This window comes from Lycorma delicatula, chromosome 12 (genome assembly GCF_047948215.1).
Source record: "Lycorma delicatula isolate Av1 chromosome 12, ASM4794821v1, whole genome shotgun sequence".
NCBI lineage: Eukaryota > Metazoa > Arthropoda > Insecta > Hemiptera > Fulgoridae > Lycorma > Lycorma delicatula.
In genome coordinates this window covers 74,400,775-74,422,873 of record NC_134466.1, presented here as the reverse complement: position 1 = coordinate 74,422,873, position 22,099 = coordinate 74,400,775, and the positions used below count along the sequence as shown (strand labels likewise).

Genomic DNA, 22,099 nt, shown 5'->3' with positions numbered 1-22,099 from the left:
ATTGAGTCGATTGAAAACTTACAAATATATAAAACTGTATTACACTAATTATACGTGATACATATAGGTTTGGAAATAACTTTTATTTTCACCACAAAATATCAACTACAGCCTTTATACACATCTCATAAGTTTCTGATTTTTAAATGTTTTGATTGCTTTTCAATTTAGTTAATCTGTTTCATTGTTATCAAATTAACTAATTCAAAACAGTTACTATCAGTAATTCTTCATTTAAACATTCATAATGTCAATTTCTGGCATTCTCCGGTGTTTTTTTATGCCCATTCCCAGTTTTCTACATTTACTCAGAGAATTACATTAATACTTTAGCATTCAGACTTTCCTGTCTTATTTCCTTTATTACCAAAAAATACTTTTCAGTAATTTTTTTAAAATTTTTATTAATTTTTTCATACTTGTTTGTTTCTGTTAATACATTTTAAATTATTACTATTAATAAAAAATAAAATAAATTTGAATTTGATAAATTTGAAAACAAGATAAAACTTATTTATCAAAAAAATCATTTGATTTTATCAAACGATTAATTTTTGAAATATAGAACAGTTTTAGATAGACTAAACACTTTAATTTAATGTGAAGTTGTAACAGCTTTGCTTGATAATAAGTCAACTTTAAATGCTGGAGAAAATTCATACCATTCAATGTGGTTATTATGATAAAATCGACCAAAGATTTAAAAAAAGTAATTTATTACACCTTATTTAGAACTACTAATAAAACAACGCATACATTCTCAGATATAAGACTGCTTATATAAGCAGTCAAAACAAGGTTAATTTAATCTCGCTCAAAAACATTTTGTGAAGTAACTTTAACAAATGCTACGCAGAACAAACAGTGTACAGCTTTTCACACTATTTAAATGACATATAAAATTACTTCTCTGTACCACAAAATCCACCTTCATAAATCATTATATCGAAATAAGTTATACATCAACAACAAAACAAAAATCTTCCCATAGGTCCTAAAGAACAGATTAATCACACTTAAGCGACTCAAAATATACAGACATATAAAAAAAATTCTAAATGAATTAACTCAGTTTAAATCAAATACAATGTTTGAACATGTTACGAACAACAAACATATTTTAAAACTAACATAAAACACCATGCCAAATTTAATGGTAAGATTATATTCAAATCTCAGCAGCAGTCTTTAAAGAACCTTGATTTAAAGCAAACATCAGCTCTCAAACTCGTTTAAAGTTTTCACAAACTTTTAACTTGAAATGTACTGAAGTAATTTTTTTTTCATAGTAAAAATTAGCACAGATATCAAAATTAAAAAAAAATCATAATGCAGTGAAGGTATTTAATAATATACTGAAAAATTTCTTTCTCACAAAAAGCATGTTTTACTATTAAAAAAATATTACTCGCTTTTGGCTGATTTTCTATAAGTTTACACAAATTTTATTTTTAATCTAAAACTACCTCATGAAAAATTAAAAAAAAAAATATTGAAGTTAAAATTGTTTTAAAAGATCCTTATTAATAATTAATTATATAAAATTTTTCTAGAAACAAAATCTACAAACGAAGAGAATAAATTTCACTTTTATAAATAACATAGTACATATATATTATAAAGTAACATATTAAGGTAGATCAGTTTCATTTAATCTTATTGTTTTGTTTTTGATTTAAAATTATAGAAGTTGTGTGAAATTGCAAAGGCTTTAGAACAGTCAAAAGATATTTTTATTTTCTACTTTAAAATGTTATAATTCATTATTGGCATGTTAATTACTTATGTTACTTTGCTTTAAAAAGGTTCGATTTTACTTTATTTTATTTATTTTTTTTTTAGTTAAATTAATCTTTGAGTATGTAGTGTGTACTAAATTTCATGCCAAACCTCAGGAAATGGTTTTAACTACCAATTTGAAGAAAAGGTTCCAGTGGAGGTACATAAAAAAAAACAAAACAAAAACAGCTTATTTCAATCTGTAATTTTTTTTATAAGTTCTCATCTAAATGTGAACTCCAAATTTAAAAAATGCGTTCTGCACATAACCTTTAAACAGTATACTTAAAAAAATGTATTTGTATTTTTGGAATTTCAGTTTCAGTTGTTTCATTTATAAGATTACAACAGGTATCTATTGATTAAAAAAAAAAAATCTTAGTTATCACGTGATCTCATAATAAATGAGATTTTCTTCAGTTTTATGTATAGAATCACGTGTCAGGTGTCACATGATTTTTGTAAATGCTTATATATTGCTTTTTTCAAACATTTCTTTTATTCCATCAAATATTTAGTAAATATTCAAATAAATATATAAGAATCCGATACGGTCAAAAATAGTAAAAACATATATCAAATATTTTTTTTATATTATAACTGTTATATATTTTTTATATGCCAGTTAATATATTTTCCTGTCCTTTATAATCCTCTTTATCAGATCATTTCTATTAAACCGATCGAACCACTATGCTCATATTAAGCAGCATGTTACTAAGTACATAATTTTTCTTTTATCAGTAAATTAAATATTTTACAACATATCTATTTCTTCATTCTTTCATCTGCCTAATAAAGCTATTAACCTGTTAATAAATTAAAATTATTATTATTACTTTAGCTAAATTATTATTTGAGGCATTTAACGCATTGATTACAGTTTTCTTTACTTCATTAATTTTTTGTTTTGTAAGGTTTTAATTATTTCATGATCAGATTAACCGATTAAATTTCTGCCTTAATAATCCTATGTCTTTATAAACAACCGCATCTTAATTTTATCTTATTAATTATTTTTGACAGGAAGTATTAAGAAAAATTTTGAGTGAAATGGATATTATTAAATTTTCAATCTGATGAAAGCACAATACTGATGCATATTTTTAACAGTATATTGCGGTAATCGACAACATAATGTGCAATGTAAATGTGCTGAATGAATGTTGCTTTTACTGACGATCTATTGAACTAATTTGTTAAATATTTCAGCTTCAGCAAGTGCATTTTATCATTAGTTCACACACTTTTTATTTTTGATTTTATTTCCGAAAACATTTCAGATACATTCAAGACTTATTAGTTTATAAGAGTTACAGTTTACCATCATGTTCAGGACCATCTAAATGTGTTAATTAATCATTTATTATACATTAATTAGCAATTTAAATTTTTTCATTTACTATAAAAAATAGTACCACCTAACTAAATAAATATTCCAATAACAAAACAAATCACTATTTTGTTCTAGATTTAAGTATTTCATGTGATAACACTTTCTTCCGGCAACGTTCTTAACTTTTGATGAGAGGCAAGAAATAAATGTTACTTTTTAATAACAAAAAATTTTTGGAAAACCCCTTTCCATTACAAAAAAATTAATTTACCTCACGCTAATTATAGTCACAAGCTGCAGCAGTTTGTTTAGGTGCTGCATCAGTCCTCCAAATTTAATCAAATTAATCATTAGAAGAATACAACAGGAAAAAGTATATCCTCAGTCACCAAAGTCAATGTAAGAATGGCTTACTTCTAATGTGTCCAAAAACCCATGAAAAGAGAAAAACAAAAACTTTGACTTGTATTTCTTGAGTGTAATGTAAAATATGAAATGAATGAAAGGTATTACCAATGAGGAGACTAAAAGAAATGAGATGGTAAAGAATGACGATAAAGAAGAAAACACATTGGTCGGATAATTTAGCTATGTAGGAATCATCTGTAGAGGAGAATTATACAGTAAAAAGCGGAAGGTCTTTAACATTTACAGACATCAAAGAAGGATGAAACTATAAAACAAAACTAAAGGAACAGACATTTCTTTAAGAAATATGGAAAATACCCAGTTCTGATAGCTTATCATAAGTCAGATTTATAGATAAAGTACTACACATAATACTATATCAGTGCATGTGTAGTAATGTAGCATTTTATTATTTTATCGCATGATGTTTTTGTTTGTATTTTAATTTGCATTTGATGTGAATCGCTTGTGTGGTGTGTGGTGTGTTCAATAAATGTAGCTGCAGCAGCCAGCGATCTCCAATCACCGCGTGAACCACCTTCTGGTGAAACGGATGCAGTGTATCAGGTACTGAGAACAGCCGGTGAGATGTCATCTGTTAATCGTCCTGACCGTGATTATCCTGATCGAGCAGATCGTGAACGAGATAGAGATGGTGGTATCAATAGAAGCGTATCTATTCGTGGCGGCCCAGAACCTCCTGTTCAGCCATGTAATTCTGGTCGTCGTATTCAACAACCATCCTTGATGTTAAGAGGCCCTACTTCCTTATCTGTTGGACCTCCGCCTAGTGCATCAAGCTCAGGTATGACAATATGCAAATTATATTATCAAATCCCAAAAAAATTAGTATTCTCTTTTTTTACAAATACTATTTTACATTTTTGTCTTTTTTTTTTACTTTACATTACATTCATTTATCTTATTCAAATTACTATTAAAATATGTTTATCTTTTGTTAATCTATCTATTTTGTGTTATAATATAGAGAAATGCTCTTGGCTAGTGGGTTCTTGAATAGTGAATTAGTCTATGGTGTCAGTTGTTTACAGATTTACTCAAAATATTACCGTACTTTCTGAGATTATGAAGAAAGTAGAAATATGGTAATATTTCTATTTTTCCTCCTCCTTCCTAGTAGAAATGTGGTAATGTATTAAAACAAATGGTGTTTCTATAGCGACAACTAATCCCAATCTCCACCTAATAGTTCATTCTACTTAAGATTCTTCTTCCAGAGCACTTCTCTAAATAATAAGAAAATATTTATTAATTACTTTCTCAAAACTTATCTTACAGAGAGCTGTTTTTTACTTTTGGCATTTGTGTATACGGTTAGTTATTTTTCTTTTATTCTTAAAGAATTTCTTAATCGTACCAAGTTTTATAATCTGTTATTAAATAATTTAACTTTTTAATGGATTATAATTAATTATTTTGTAATGTAATCAAGCGTTGAACCTCATATAAGTTTGAAATCTTAGAAAAATGTTATCTATAGAATTTTTAAGTGTTTGTTAATGTTATCATATTAGTTCTTATTTTTGTGTTATTGTTAATGCATGATACGTGTGCAGTTGTATTCAGACATTTTGTTATTGCTAATTTTATGTTAATTGTGAAAATTACTAACTAAAATAGACTAAAAAAATAGTATGTCTAAAATCATAATATTAAGAAGTTATTTAAAAATGTTAAAACTGATGTCGTGTTGTTTTGTTTAGCTTTAATAAGTTACTATTTTTACTTCCATATTCTTCTGGCTAATTAATAATTCTTAATCATAGCTAGCTATCTATACATTAATTTTTGTCTTGCAAATATTTAACAATCTGTATGAAGTGCATCATTTTGAGATAAAAAGGAGTGGACTATTTGTCTCTGTAATCTTAGTCTAAATAAATATTTTATTCAGATTATTATACTTCGACGATACCAATAATATTGAGGTTTGATTAACCGTTAATTACAATTCAGAAATTACATTGAAATGTTACTAGATAATGAAAGATAGAAATTTACATATAACTAGGTTTACAGTATAATTGAATAAAGCATTATTATATTTAACGATGTAAATCAATGACCTCAAATCATGCTGAATCAGCGGCTTAGTATCATCTTTGCCTTAGGAAGAGTTTAAATTCAAATCCAGGTGAGGCTTGGCATTTTTATATACTACAAAATTCTCTTCTCGCCATTTCAAAAACAAGAAGAGGGTAGAAAGAACAACAGTGCTGCAAGATAATTCACTGAGGAAAGAGCTAAAATTAGCTTCAAAAGATGTTTGAACAACAGAAAGAACCATTAATTTGGAAGTGAATAATTTTATAGTTTATAATTTTAAAGTGCTACCATGCTTCATCATGCTGATCGGTTATATTAACTCCTGGTAACTTGTTATATTTTTTACAATATACACAATACCTGCTGGAAGAAATCAGTATAAAAAAAAAGAAAATATTAACTAAGGATTAGTCATTGAAATACATTTTGTAATCCATTATTCAACCAAAAAAAAAAAAAATAAAGAAAGTGAAATGGTAATAATTTTCTTTAAGGTTTTGATAATTATTAACTATACAACAATGAACTGGTTAAATTTTTAAACTGAAAAAATAAATGAATTTCTTCGAACATTAAACATTGTACAGTTAGAATACTCCATTATATGTAAACCATTGTAGCAATGCAAACAGGATTCACCTTCAAACAACAACAACAACACAATGAACACTCAAATAAATTCTGTAGGAGCATGGAGTCGGTATTTGCCAACCATTTCATAGATGCAAATCATAGATTCACAAACATTAGCAAAATACATAACAAAAATATTCTATATTAATATTCTACACACAGATGCATGTCGACCATAAAGTATTTAACAACTATAAAATATGTATACAAGTATAGAATGTGTTTTATTTTAATAAGTCTGATTTGGTTTTTCGTAAAAACTGATGGTTTTACGTAATTTTTTTCAATAAAATTGAGTATTTAAACATACATTCTGGTAAATTTATGAGAATTAATATAATTGCTTCTTGTTTAACGCATTGATTTAAAACAATTTTTTTATTGTTTCACCTCAATGAAAGGTGGTCATAGTGGTTGCATAATTTTAATTTTTATCACTAATTAGAGTTAAGTTCAATCTCTACACAAATTTTAGGAAAAGTAAACATTATTATTGTTTAGACTGACCCATGTTCAGAAAGATTTTTATTTGTAAAATAAAAAATGGCATTTTTTATAATAGTTTTATTTCTTGTAGTATTTTTCTTCCTGAATCATAAATTGTATAAATCACTTTCCCTTGTATTTAGACATACTTTTTTTTTTAATTTTAATACTTAACGTTTTCCTTTGCATGATTATTACTTTACCGAAATGTTACTTTTCTTTTTCTATTTTCATTCTTTTACGCATGCATGGCTTTCTTTTTTAAATTAACAATATTTCATTGTCTTACAATGTACTTTCAAATCTGTTGTCGATGAATATTTATCTTGTTTCTTATTTCATTTATGTGATATTTTTAATAGGATTTACTCTTATATTTATTAAAATTTTACACTTACAGTATATTCATTTGTGAAATTTCTTTTTCAGCTATTTTCATCATCAGTACCTTTTATATTTTTTTGATAAATTTTCTCTACTTAATCGGAAAATATTTATTTTAGGAGAATATACTTACTTATAAGATAATGGTATTACAGCTTTCTAACTTTGTAATTTTTCTAAGAAATGTTCAAGTGTAGCATAAGTAATCGCACTGTCGCTTACTAGCACAGGACTGTACCTGTATTTATTTTTGTATGCCTCATGCCATGACACCAAAATGATTAAATTCAATCTCAGTTAAGTCATCAGTTGTATTTCTTACAATAGTTTTCATTACGTTCAACATTTTTTGTTTCATGGAAATTGGAGTAACAGTGAATAAAGAAGATGGCTCCATTGTATTGAATACTACATGATTACATTTATCAAATGTATTATTATATTTCGATGATTGTTTACTAATTATATGTTTATTACTAATTTGCTGTATGCTGTTTTTTTAAGTACAGGGTGTTTCGTAATATTCTTAGGAGTTACAAAAAATTCAGTACAAAAATAGTATTTCACTTACGTAAATGAAAGTTGTACGAGGTGATGCAGGGACTCAAACGGTTTTTGTTAAAAATCTATAAATGTTCAATATGTGCTCCTCTGGTGACACGGCACACATCAACATGAAAGTCTAGCTCTTGCCACACTCGTTCTAACATGTCATTTTCGATAGAGTTGATCGCATCGATTATGCGATCCTTTAGCTCAGCGATAACGTGCGGCATCGGTAGGATAAACACCTTATCTTTCACATAACCCCAGAGAAAGAAATCACATGGCGTGAGGTCTGGTGATCTTGGTGGCCACAGCGTAATGTGTTGATCTTCTTCAGACGCACGTCCTATCCAGCACCGAGGTAATGTTGTGTTAAGGTACTGTCGAACCTCGTTATGAAAACAGGCAGGACAACCATCTTGCTGGAAAATGAAGTCGTTAAGTAGCTGAGGCATAAGGCATAATTGTAACATATCCAGGTATATCATGCCGGTTACTGTCGTTTCCATAAAAACGAACGGCCCATACACTGCCTCACGAGAGATCGCACGAAAAAACCATTTACTTTCGAAAAATCCGGAATGCGTTCCACATAAGCGTGTGGGTTTTCAGTTCCCCAAACTCGCACGTTATGACGGTTTACTGCAAACAAAAATCGAGCCTAAGTGTTTTATCTCCATCAGAAAGACGCTGGATTAATTGAGGATGGTATGGTTTGCGTAATAAACGTTTACGGAGAACTCTCCACACTGTTGTTTTCGGCACTGTTGTTTTCGGAATTCCTAATTCTCTGCTTGCAGTCGCAGTCGATTTTGACATGCTGCGAATGAAAATTGCACGTTCAACATTGACTTCTGAGGTTGATGGACGACCGGTTGATTTTCACTTGCACAAGCAACCGGTTCCACTGAATTGTTTATACCGTGCACGAATTGAATTGTCACTTGGGTGGCTCCTTATGAAATTTCAAACGAAACCCAGGTTGCACAGAAATTACTGACTTTGACAAGTGAAATTCTAACACACAAAACGACTTCTCGCTTCCCGTGGCAGCCATTTTCTCTACTGTCGACGCCTAGTGAGCAAATGGTTTAATAACTGCCTAGTATATGTGGAAAAAACTGTTTTAAGTACTCTTTCGTACAGTACTTGTTTTATTCTTATGAGTGAATTAGTTTTTTGTTAATGAATTTTCAAAACTCCGAAGAACATTATGAAACGTCCTGTATTATGGCCCCAAATAGAATATTAAGAAAAGATATTTTAATTAATATATTTAACATTAAAAATGAAAAATAGACGTCTTATTAAACACAACAACCTGTAGTATTTTATGAGATCATCAATCGGTGAAAAAATCCACTTACTGTTATAAAGTAGTGTAAGTTTCAGTCGGTTAAATTTGAAACATTCCATAAAAAAACATACACAGTAATATCTTCATTTTTTACCAATTTCAATTAATGGAAAAGGTTCTTAATTTACCTGTATGTTTTTTATTATTATGTTTAAGCTTTACTGTTCAACCAGACTGATTTTGATGACTTTTTTTATTATATAGATAGTTCAGGAAAGTTTTATACACATGCAGAATTTTTTTAAACAGAAAAGTATTATCTATATAGATAATCTGAAGACATCCCTTTTTTGACATTACCATTGCTTAGTACATCATATGATATAATTCTGATATACATTTACATTACTTTTTCAAGTAAAAATATAAGAAAATTAATGTAAGAAATAATTCATATTCCTGCAATTCAGAGTTCCTTCACAATTAGTAGCAATCATTTTTACATAGTTTTTCTGCATTCTTTATAAAGTATTTTATAAAGATCCTGTAAAAAAGAATTACTTTCCTATTTGAAATTCAGTTCTCTGCACTCTTTTTTATCCTTTCTATATTTTTATGAACGTTTGTTGTAATTAGTTTTTTCACGTCAGCTGTATTTTTGTAGGCTTATCAAAACAAATTGAAAAAAAAAATATATTTGGTTTTCCAATTTTTGTTTAAATTTCAATTTTTTGAAGTCACAGCCAATTTATGATTACTAGATTGCTAATAGTTGTTTGTTGATAATTCATTTCAAATTGCCAAAATTAAAGAAGAATTGATAAAATTATTAATTTTTTTTTACAATTTATTTTTTGATTCAGTTTTTATTTTTTACAAAAATTTATTTTATAGCATATATAAAATACTGAAAAAAACTGTATTCAGTTAAAAATATAAATTTATGCTAAAAGGATAAGTATTTGACCACCATCAACTATTTAAAATTGGAATCATAAAAAAAGGAATTAGTGTAATAATGCTCTCTACAACATAGACTTTATTACGCATATCATAGCATCTTCATTTAAAGTCAAAACTGGTAAAAAACAAACACCTAATATTTTATTATGAGATTATAAATTTGGCTGATAATATACTGTTAAAACAGAAGTACTCATAACACTTGAAGAAAAATGATTTTAGTAATTGTTAGTTTTATTAATAAGCTAATAATGTTTGTTTCTTAATAAATGTCGTTTTTCCCCTGATGTGTCTATATTTTTTTTATTTACTTCAGTAAAGCATCTTTATGTTCTTAACTGTTTAACCGTTAAGAAAAAGAAACAAAGTGAATACATCCTTCAAAATGCTAATTTTTTATTATTTTTAATACTTTTTATTAAAGGTTTTATAGTTTTATAGTAGATTTTTTATAGTCAGAATTAACCGAAAAAAAAGAAGATATTAACGTTAAATTTTGGAATTTTTAAGAATAATAGGGAATAAATACAATTAGAAGAAAACACCTTTTGTTAATACAAAAATTAAAAGGTAAAAGAAAAATATATTTCAAAAGAAGTTCTGAAATTAATGAAAAAATTTGTTTGTTAAAAATTATAAAAACTTCTGATGAAACTGAATGCATATAAAAAGTTTTTACTTCTTTCATTCTAGAGGAAGGAACAAATTTTAATTATCTCTACAAATATAACTTTTTAATAAAAGTGTAATATTTACTTTCTCTTAGAATTATCTTTATTTTTTTTTCTTTTATTATTATTCAACAAAAATTTACTGAAAAAATAATTGTTTAATATGATATATTTTTACTTTCCTATCTAGCACTACAGCAGAGTTACCTGTAGAAGGGAAAGTATTGTAATCAGTCCAATTTGGGCATATGGGGTTTTCATCAGATCTTGACGTTTTGACACCTAGGAAATCCAAAAAGCCAAAAAAATGGACAGAAATTTTTCAGATGTTAATGTTCATGGACATATGACTGATTTTGACCAAATGCGGTCAGATTACGAATGTTTATGGGGCATTGATACCATTAAATTTTCAACTTAAAAGTTTTGTAGAGCAAGGTCACCCTCAGTATCTCGAGAATTCACCTAAGATCTCATTTTTCTTGGTACATTTTTTAACAATTAAAAAATAATAATGTTTGCAACAAAAAAAATTTGCAAAATCACACCCACACCCCAAAAAATATGCTCTAAACTAGTGACTGAGTCAGTGTACTGCATCAGTAGTACTCCCTGTCACCACAAGGAGCGCTAATGTAGCACTGAAATATTTTAAATTGTGTGTACATGGGTGTAAGCCATGCATCAGACAAAAAGCCGCATGACAGGAAAGTCCTCTACAACTGTGTTGTCAGCATTTTTTTTAAAAAAATAATATTTATTACCGATTTGTTATAATAATTCTTTAAACAAATGAATCTCCAAAAAGTTTTGATAGACAGACCATGCGTTTGTGAAAATCGACAAGGGGTTTTTAAAAAATTGTGTACACTAAAATGTTCCTGATTTAGGTAAATATGAACAAAATTTCTAATTGTAAAATATTTTTTTTTAAAATTAACGATTGATAGTATACTTTAAACATTCATCCCTATTGTAATTGTTTGTTCATCTGAATTCATTAATTAAGGTTTACAAGCATAAACGATATACATTTACTCGTATAAGCAATAAAATTCACTGTGCAAATTTTATTTTTAAGCAATATTTATTAAATGTACCACATAATGAATTAATATAGATTTTATTAAAAGAGTATCATTCATATAATTTTTATTAAAAAAAAAGGAAAGAAAGAAACAGAGCTACAAGTAAAGTCTGAATTGTGAGGCCTTAGTTTACTAAAAAGTAATGACGGAATAATAGGTAAAAATTCACTAATTGTTTTCTTTTTATCTATTTTTCTGTTAAAAGATTGATTTTTCTATTTTTATATTAATTTTACTGACTTCACTATTTTTGATAAAATTTGATTTATTTTTTTTTATTAATGTGTTCAAATTTTAAAAAAAAATTTTACTAAGGTGTTTTTTGAATTATTATTAAGTACTGTTTGGTCATACTGATAAAATTTAAATCAATGAAATTGATGTATATTTATCACTCACTTTATATAAATAATAAAAACCAGGCTTCCATATAAATGATTACCTTTATGTTTCTGTTTTGATAATTTTCTATATAAGTATGTATAAAGTAATGGAAAATGATCACATTAATGTCGGTTTTACTAATGAGTAACAGAATATAATTCTATTTTATAATAATCAGGAAGGACTTCAAACCATAAAGTTTCTCATAATCCCAAAAAAGCTGGCGTTAAAAATACAAAAATATATCCAGTAAACTTTTTTTTTTTAGTTTTCAGTTATCTAAACATTTTAAGAATCCCTGAATAAATTATTACTAATACCATAAGCGCGTGTCCGATTATTTAACTAGAAAAAAACCATTTCAAACTAACTTCTATTAAACATAATTAGCTAGTTCAATTTTAAATACGTATGGTTGATTAATATTTCCAATAAGAACATTTCACTTTCAATTTCTTTGTGTTGAATAAACTATTATTTATTATCAAAATAAAAAAGCTTTAATGATAACAATAAATACTCAAGGAATTCAATATTTTGTAGAGTATTTATTACTGTGTACTTATTTCTAGTTAGGAAAATTTACTATAATAAATTTCTATATTACATATTATAAATATTGTTTTATCTGTCAATGAAGTCTATACATGTAAAAAACTGAAGCAGTTCATGTATGCTTGCATGTCTGTCCTAGGAACACTCTATTCAGTGTAAATTCTTCAATATTTCATTAGGTGTACAATTTATTCCTTCAGATTAAATTACAGGATGTTTGTTGAGTTTTATTCGATTAGCAAATTCATCATTGATTTTGCTTTTTTTTCAACTGCTGAATAGGGGACAAATGTTCTTAAACAAACCTGAAATCAACAAAGTTACTGACTACCACGGGATATCAATGCAATCAAACAAACAGAGCCAGTGCACTCACTCCCTATTGATTCTGCTACTCAAAAGATCAGGTCGACTCGACCAGCAGCTGATCTGATGTATACTTCACAATATACATTACAAATAAATTTCCCTTTGTCCTTTTTCTAATTCTAAAATTATTTAGAAAATTATAATCTAAAAGTAATTTGTTATTTTACAAACATGTATTTCTCCTAAAGTTAACTGCATTCACTGTTTGTTACTCATTCAATTTAAATTACATACATGTTCTTTAACTAAAAAAGAAATTTTTCTTAATGGAGTGTAGCTTTAAAACAAGTTCTCAGTTGCTGGTTACCAAAATATCCTTGATATTTAACATGCTGTCTCGTAAGTTTTGGACAGATGTTTGTTAGAAAATCCATACAAGAACATAGGGTATTTACAGTTACTTTGGTCTTAATGTTTGGATAATTTGGTCAGGAACAAAAAGTTGGCTTCTTAATAGCTATAAAAATATGTACAAATTAATAATGTCTGCAGTAGAATTGGAATAGCGAAATTGTCATTTATTGATAAAAGAATAGGCAAAAATAGTATTTATATAACGTGATTAAGATATTTAATAAATTAACAATTAATCAGAGACATTTAGATATAAAAAGGTCTATTAAAGATTTGATAATAGACCATTAATTTTAAAAGATTCGTATTGTAAATTGCAACTAATTCAGTTATGTTAACACATAATTATACTTCTTTTTTTTTTCTTCATCAAGCCTGTAATTCTTTGCAAAAGCATCTTGTCGTGAAAATATTTATGTTTTCTACTGTTTATTTGTATTTCTTTATCACCACATCTCGTTAAAGATTTGTAATACTATTATTACAATTAAATTTCTGTTATAAAAAGTAGCTATAAATATTGATAAATATACTTATGTGAATCATACTTAATGAACATATATAACTAAGTTCAAGAATACAGTTTGTTTAACTCCATACTTAAATGGCTTCCTAACGATTTTAAGATGCACACAGTTTGCAATACTTCTGAGGAAGTGATTGATTTACAAGCTTTGAAAATATCTCCTTTAGCCGCAATCACAAGTATTTAGAAAGTTATGATTTTTATTATAAAATATTCACATAATCTCTTCATATTTATTTTAAACTAAGCGTTCAAAATGTGCAAATAAGAAAGTTTAACATGATTGTCAAAAAACAAAAGGAAGGTAATTAAAATTATAAATACCTTTACAAAAATTATATAAAACTCATTTGTTGATAATGCTTTTAAAATAATTTTTGAAACATATTTCACTTTACTTGAAACATTTTCGGTAAAAAAAGAAAAAAGTTTATAATGATTTTTGACAACATTCATAATGAATGATCCTTTCTTATGTGATCCATCCATCACTGACAGATGTTATAACAAATTATTTATTTCATGCAAAGTTTTTAATTTTTTTTCTGAATATGTTTTCACATAGGTAAATCATGTATGAATAATTATTATTATTAAAACAGATAACATAATATACTTTTGTTTTTATAAATCTATTTTTTATTTTTTTTTTTTTATTACAAAAATGCTAACATTATTTATTTATATGTTAATAAACAAAACTTACTTTATCTAATGAGTTATAAATAACATCATTGCAACTGTTTGTAAAAATAAAGGGGTTGACACATTTCACAATTAACTCTATAACTCAATCTGCACTACCGATTGAAACAATACAGAAAAGACGTATCTCATAGAATATGCCCTCATTTATACACCTGTCAAAAGATTTTCTGGTTATAAAAAAATACTGAATGTTTGCGTCAAGGTTAATAAAATGAGTGCATACGATGGAATTTTACCGAGAGAAAATTTTATGCACTGGGTGCAACAGATTATTTTGTCTTTTTTTAATGTATATAAATTGAATTTAATTTTATTGGGCTAATTGTATTCATTTATTATTTTGTTTTCTTCTTAACTTACATGATATTTATATATTCTAATAAAAAATTAAATTAATAATTTTATTTAAATAGATTTTGGTGTTGCATCTGCCCTTCCTCCAGCAGAAGTAATTAGAAGACGAAGGTTATTCGGAGGTATTCGAAGTTTTTCAATGTTTGGGAGTCGATCTGCTCATCATGCACATTCTATCTCATTACCTGAAAGTAATATTTACATTGCTTTGCATTGAAATTTCTCTGTTTTATTTGTTTTATTCATATACAATTTTTCTTTTTGTGGTTTTGAATAATTATTTTATCAAATTTCTCTTTATTGGAATGCGATTTTACTTAATTGACAGTTTCTTTACTAGAATTTTATTTTGTGTAATATTCATAATGCAAGAAGCTTTCTGAAATGATGTTTTTGTCTGTAGGAGTAGTTATTGCTATTAGAATATTCATCTTAAGATTACTACATTGTCAACTCTTGTACTCTCAGTTCAAAGCTTAGAATGAAGCAATTCTTTTATAGGAAACGGTAATGCTAAATTCCTTTTATATATATATATATATATATATATATGAATTTGATTTTTTTTTATCCTAACAGTATATAATTATTATTATTAGTACACAGTGCTTTATCAGATGTATTTAAATTTTTTTTTTAATATAAAATCTAAAAAAGAAGGATTTTGTCCTTATCGTGAAATCACTATGTGAAAGAATTTCTAAAAAATAAACAGTAAGTGATATTTTTATTTAATTTATTATATATATATATATATATATATATATATAATATATAAAATATATTAAATGTCTTATTAAAACAAAAGATAAAACTAATCACATAATATTACTAGAGGATAAAACTGAAATAAAAACTTACAATATTGAACAACCCCAGGAAATTGTAAAACATTAGAGAAAAGAACACATCAACTACCCACTATATAAGCATATAACTTAAATGATTTCCCATTTCAATGTACTGCAAATCTTAGCATAACTCATTCGGGGTTTACTTTAGTCCGTATCATTACGGACAGCCAGACAGTAAGCTACATTCCATTAAACACAGTGGTTTTGCAACACATGGATTAACTCAAACAGAAGTGTCAGAGAAAAAAAAGAATGTAAAGTTGGTGTTAAGATCAATCAATATCTAAAGCCACAATGGATAAACTGTTTACTATAAATAATCATAATTCACCGGTTGCAGTTGGTTAATCATTTAATCGCACACTACTGACTTTTATAGAACAAACAGTGGAATCTGTACATATTGGTAATAAATGTGATTTCATATAAATTTGATTCAGAGATTGTTTTAATAATAAAATGTTTTGTTTGTTCTTTTCTAAATTTTTTCCCATGTGCGATGTAAACATTAATTAATAAAATAAAGTTTTTCCGTAGGGGTTGATATTTTTGCGTTTTTCTTTCAGTATATAACTTGGATGGCCAATTGGTGTGTTGTTTACTAACTTGTTGATCACTTGATCATGGATTCTATTTTTAAAATTCTAGCAATTTTTTACATATCTTTTTATTCATGACATCTTTCTAATTAAAATTTTTAAAGTTGTGTCCAAGGTCATAATAATAACATTAATAAATAAAAATAAGTTTAATCTTTTTAGTTTAAGGATTAAAGGAAGTGGAGAAGTTTAAAAATAAATAATTTACAAGTTTATCTTTCCAAAAACTAAGATACTTCTCTCGATCCTGAGTATTTTAAATAACTTCTTTACAGCTTCTTACGTATGGAATCCCATTCCTCTTTCTTCCTTTCTTTTACTTTTCAGTCTATATCCTTTACACACTGAATAAACATGTCTATTTCTACACTGAATAATCTGCTCAAAAAACGATGTTTTCTCTTTTTCTTCTTAAAACCTCATTTTACATTTTGTCCATCCATTTCTTTTCCTTGATTCATCTGTTCAACTGTATTTCAAAACTGTTCAGGAATTTCTTTTTATATTATATTCATCTGCTGTGTTTTTTGATATTAATGATATTAATTTAAAATGTAAATTTTTATACCTCAAAATAACTAAACTTCAAAATAATTTGTCATCTTTGTGGTCATCCTAAATTAGGCAAACTTGTATTAGAGCGTGATCAAAAAGTGATAAATTTTAATTGTCTGTTAATGTAGTACATCATTGCTGCATGTTTTTGTCTGTTTACATATTTCATAATGTTCAAGTGTATTAAGATGTTGTCTTTTTTGTGTTTGTTTAACATATCAGGTTGTTATCGATCATGACAGATTGTGATTTGTGTATGTAAAATGGTTAGCAAATATTGACTGTTATTGTGAAGCGCTTTAAGTATTTGTATTTATATCCTTGATGCTGTGCCCAGTTTGACAATTATAGAATACTGAGCAGTTGAAAGAGAATAGTTCATGTATTCCAGAACATTGTGATTGTGTTGTGCATGAAATGATGTGTTTTGTTTGTTGTTCTGAAAGTTGCATTATATCAAAATTTTGTTAAATTTGTGGTTTATTTCCTCTGAGTGTTGGTATATGTTTCTAAATGAGATGTATTTTTTGTTTTATTTATTTTTGAATTCTGCAAAAATGTGTATCAATTAGTATGCTGCAGTTATCTATTGTGTGTATGCGTGTGCAAAGTACTCTATGGTGTTGAATTCTTCTGTATGATCTTCAGGTAACATGAGTATGCCTACAAAATGAGAAACTTGTGAAAATTTAGATGGTGTGAGGTGTTGTGAATGTCATTATAGTTGATTTTGCATATATTTTGAAAGTGTTTTTTTTGTCATTTCTGTGAAGCTGGGGCTCAAGAAAATTTATAATTTCGTGTTCCCATTCAGTTGTAATGTTTATCTTGTATTTTGTAAAATTAAATAAAATTTGGTTTGGTTTGCCGTTACAAAAGTCTATATCTTTAAATTATTTTATTCTTATACTGTTACTTCTCATCTAATGGTAGCACCTCTGCTTTTCATCTTGAAGATTATACTTTCAAATCTCAGTTTGGTTTCCAATTAATTCCTCAAAACTAAAAAAAAAATTGGGAGGACTGTAATTGAGCATCAGATTATAGTTACCAAGATGAATAAACTTTAATAAGAAAATAAAGAAGATTAAAACACATGAAAGTTTTTAGTAATTATGTGTGGAATAATTATTAATGCAATAAAGATCCTTCGTTAATTTTTAGAAGAGAAGGTGGACACAATATTTTTTAGTAGATCTATGTTTAGTCTTTCTCATAAATACAGTAAATGGTAATTTCCTTTTTTATTATAGAGCATTAGCATCTTCCTACTAATAAAATAGAATTTATTATTTAATTATAGACATTTTCTTAGAACATTGTAGGGTCACAGACAAATAAACTAGCCTGATCAAAGTCAGTTTCCCTGTAGTTGATAGCCCCTCATTTTGTTCCCTCCCCTTTCCTTATCTTTATTCATTTGTATTTGAATGAGGGCTGTAATAATTGCTAAGCCATCTATTAACTGGTAGGTATCCAACCACCTTTTATCGGTGCTTGATGACATAGTGTATTAAATTTCATACCTCAGGAAATTATAATTCCTTAGATCGAAAAAAAACTATTTTTCCTATAGACAAAAGATTAATTTTATGTTTACTCAGAATAGAAGTAGCACATATTGTTCATTAATGATTTTGTGTTCATCATCTTAAAATATATACACTGAAAAATGTATTATCCTTGAGATTCAAAAAAGTCACTTAAAGAAAGATTCTTATTCATCCATAAAGCTGTATAGAAGAATCCAGCAGACCTTTAAACCATTCTGCCATACCCAGTGCCATAATGAGGGTATGAAACACCTGTGGCAAGTGTTTAACTTGCACCTCCCTGTAACCCAATAATGACAAAAAAAAATTAAAAATTTTAGTGTAACAAGTTAAGTTTTACTAAATGCAATATACTAAATAGTATTAATCTCATCAAAATGACTTGCCTGTGTATACAGAAGTGTATTTATGAAGGTACATGTATGAATAAATAATCTATAACCTAATAAGAACAAAATTTTATTCATATTCAATGATGACAAAATAAATGAAATACAAAACATAGTTATATGTTAAAATAATATAATAAAAACATAAAACAGTTCAGCATATTTTATAAAGTAATTTTTCTCGCTTTTTCATTTGCAAACACATCTATTATATCGTCATAATTTAATGCTTTGGCAACATCTTTTTCAATTGATATTATAGACATGTTTGTTTATCTCTCTTATCCAGTAAAAGAACGAAGGTATGATTTTATAATTTTTAATTTGCTAAACGAACATTTACAGGAAGGTGTTGTTACAGGCAATGTTATGAAAATTCTTAATGCTATATCTACATTTGGATACGTGTTTTGTAAGGGTCGTAAATTTTTTTTGCAAGATTTGAAAAGCATCCATATCCCCTAAATTTCAAAAACTTTCATGGCTTTGATATTTGAAACTCTCAATTTCACATCAAATTCTGGAGCATCTAAATCGTTATTATATTTTAATGCTAGGTCTGTTGCACATCATTTAAGATCATAGAGTGGCATGATTTTTAAAGCGTGTCCATTTAAAAAACTGAAGTCGTTTGCGACCTCTTGCAAAGCAGTAAATCTATCATTGAGTTGTATCAGTATTATATCTAAAACTTCACACATTTCTTTTTTTAGTAATGCACTTTCATTCATGGCAAACAAATCATCAGTAATTTTCTCACCAGGCATATTTTTTACTTTGCCAGTCTTTTATTTTCTATCTCTTTTCTGGAATGTAAGTTTCAATATTTGTTGTTTCGGCTAAAATTTTTGCTGAATTGTTAAGCGAATTGAAAAAATCATTTCAGTAATGTTGAATTTAATTTTTTAAAGCATTTATCATTTTCAACTGTGGTTTTTCTTTCTTTTAAAAATAAAATTTCTTTATTTATTTTTCCTAATATTGTATCCTAAAATATTAATAGTGCAATAAATTTAAATTTTGTTAATAATTATAACAACATTCGAGCATTTGTTACAGAGTCTACTGTAACTTGACTTTGTCTCACACATTTCATTAAGCAGTTCTTTATTAAAGGCATTTGATTTCATAAAACTTTAACCGCGTTAGCTTTCCCGGACCACCTCGTCTCACTTAAACCTTTAAGACGAACAGATAATTTTTCCTTGAAAAGATCCCATCTACTAATAGAATTTACAAAAATATTAAACAATTGTTGATTTCATTTGAACAGATGTTTGTGCAGCATGAACACCTATTAAATTAAGGCTGAGCCATGCATGGAACAAACCTCGCCATACTGTTTAAACATAATATTCTGGCTTGTATTTACCTGCCATATTCTCTCCATTATCAATGCCCCCTTATATTTTTAATATTTAATCCGTCTAATGTTAATTTGTTTTCGATGTCATTCACAAGTGCTTCGGCAGTTTTTTCATGTGTCACAATAAAGTCTATGAAGGTTTCTTCAATGCTACATTTATTCGTATTAGGATCAATGCTAACATAGTGCAAAATTTGTGTCATCTGTTCCTAGTGAGAATTGTTAGATGTGCTATCAAATAAAATAGAAAAATATTTTTCTTTTTGAATATTTGAAATAATATCCTGTCTAAGTTTAGAAGCAGCTATATTAATTATATCATTTTGTATTATAGGAGAGAAATAATTAACTTGATTTTTCTTATGACTTTCAATATGTTGCACAATAATAGGATAGTAATAACTTATTAATTCTATCGTATTCAGGATAACCAATTTTTTCACAAGTTCCTCTCAGTCATTATTTTTTATACAGTGCAGAATGGCATCCAAAATAACTTTTAAAATAGCCTCCGCTTTCTTCTTCTTCTTTTAAAATTAATTCTTGTAATTGATTGTCTATAAAACCACCTTTCTTAATTTTTGATTCGAAAGTTTTCCATTTAACATAACATTTTTTATTATATAATGAATTTTTATGACATGGTAATATAGGATCTAAATACTGCCAGTCTCAAAACCCTGTAGTGGTCCACACCTTCTGATTTTTTCCAAAAATAATACGTAGGAAACAGAACAGTGCATCTTTTCACTTGTTATATCAACCGATTTCTGAGTACTTGTTTTTCGTGTGACATGGTTTGTACAAACCATTTTTTATCAAAATGCCTATTTTCTCTATCAGGATAAACACTTAAATTATCACACAACTCTGGTCCATGTTGAACAAATATTTGTTTGTTACTGTTAGTTAAGTGCCATGTTGTGGGATCATTGAAATCGGTATCCTTTGTTTTGTACCCCAAACCCAGTTGTGCTCATGGCGAGTGTCTTTTTCACCACACCCTCATTACGGCACTACCCAGACCTGCAATAGAGAATTGGCCTTCATGCTATAATCCCAATATAAGTTTGACTATAAATTACATAAAAAAAAATTTTTATCTCATAAAAAACACGTAAAGTTATATTACTGTATACATACAGTACAATCTGAACTACTCAATGTCTCTTTTATTACTAGAAAAAAATCCTCATTCAAAATTTCAAAAATATTTTACACAAGAATTATTCTTAGATTTTATTTCAGTTCTTCTCCGCTGAAATCATTTATTAAAATACAGTTTTGGTGAATAAATCCCCCCAAAATATTTAAATCCTATTTGATTTGAATTTCACCTCCTATAACTTTTACTAACTTTAACAGTAAATCATGAAAAGTCGTTTGCAATAATAGGCTAACATAAGAGAAGTACAAATTGAAATGATGGGTTTTTGCTTTAGTTTTATTCTGTATATCCTTTTATAAGTTCTGTGTTCTTATCGTGCAAAGCTTCATACCATACTCATGTCATAAACCTTCTTACCATACAAAACCACTCTACTCCTCACGTTCATTAGTAATTCTGGAATTGAATAAATGCTGTTTTTGAGAATGGCTATTTCATTTTTAGGAATGTCTTATGTTTTGTGTCAGAACTCCTACAAGTATTACGATTGCAGTATTTAACAAATGTATCCCTAACATAACACATATAATGGAAAGAAATCATGAAAATAAAACCCCTTTTTATAAAAAATTAATTATATTCATAGTATATAAATAACATTCACTATTTAAAATCACACCATTTGCAAACCTATTAAAAATAAGGAACAATAAACTGTTCTTTTAAATCTTTACCTGATTTTGATAAATGAAATAAAACTCAATCTA

General features: G+C 27.3%; 1 protein-coding gene across 2 annotated transcripts in view; it reads left to right on the top strand.

Moving 5' to 3' along the window:
* Stacl (SH3 and cysteine-rich domain-containing protein) overlaps positions 1 to 22,099 on the top strand; it is a 1,060,888-nt gene that overhangs the window by 960,763 nt on the left and 78,026 nt on the right. For both annotated transcript variants that reach the window (XM_075379276.1, XM_075379274.1), the window contains exons 15-16: positions 4,023 to 4,328; positions 14,968 to 15,099. In XM_075379276.1, the coding sequence (XP_075235391.1) occupies positions 4,023 to 4,328; positions 14,968 to 15,099 (438 nt within the window). The remainder of the gene's footprint in view (positions 1 to 4,022; positions 4,329 to 14,967; positions 15,100 to 22,099) is intronic.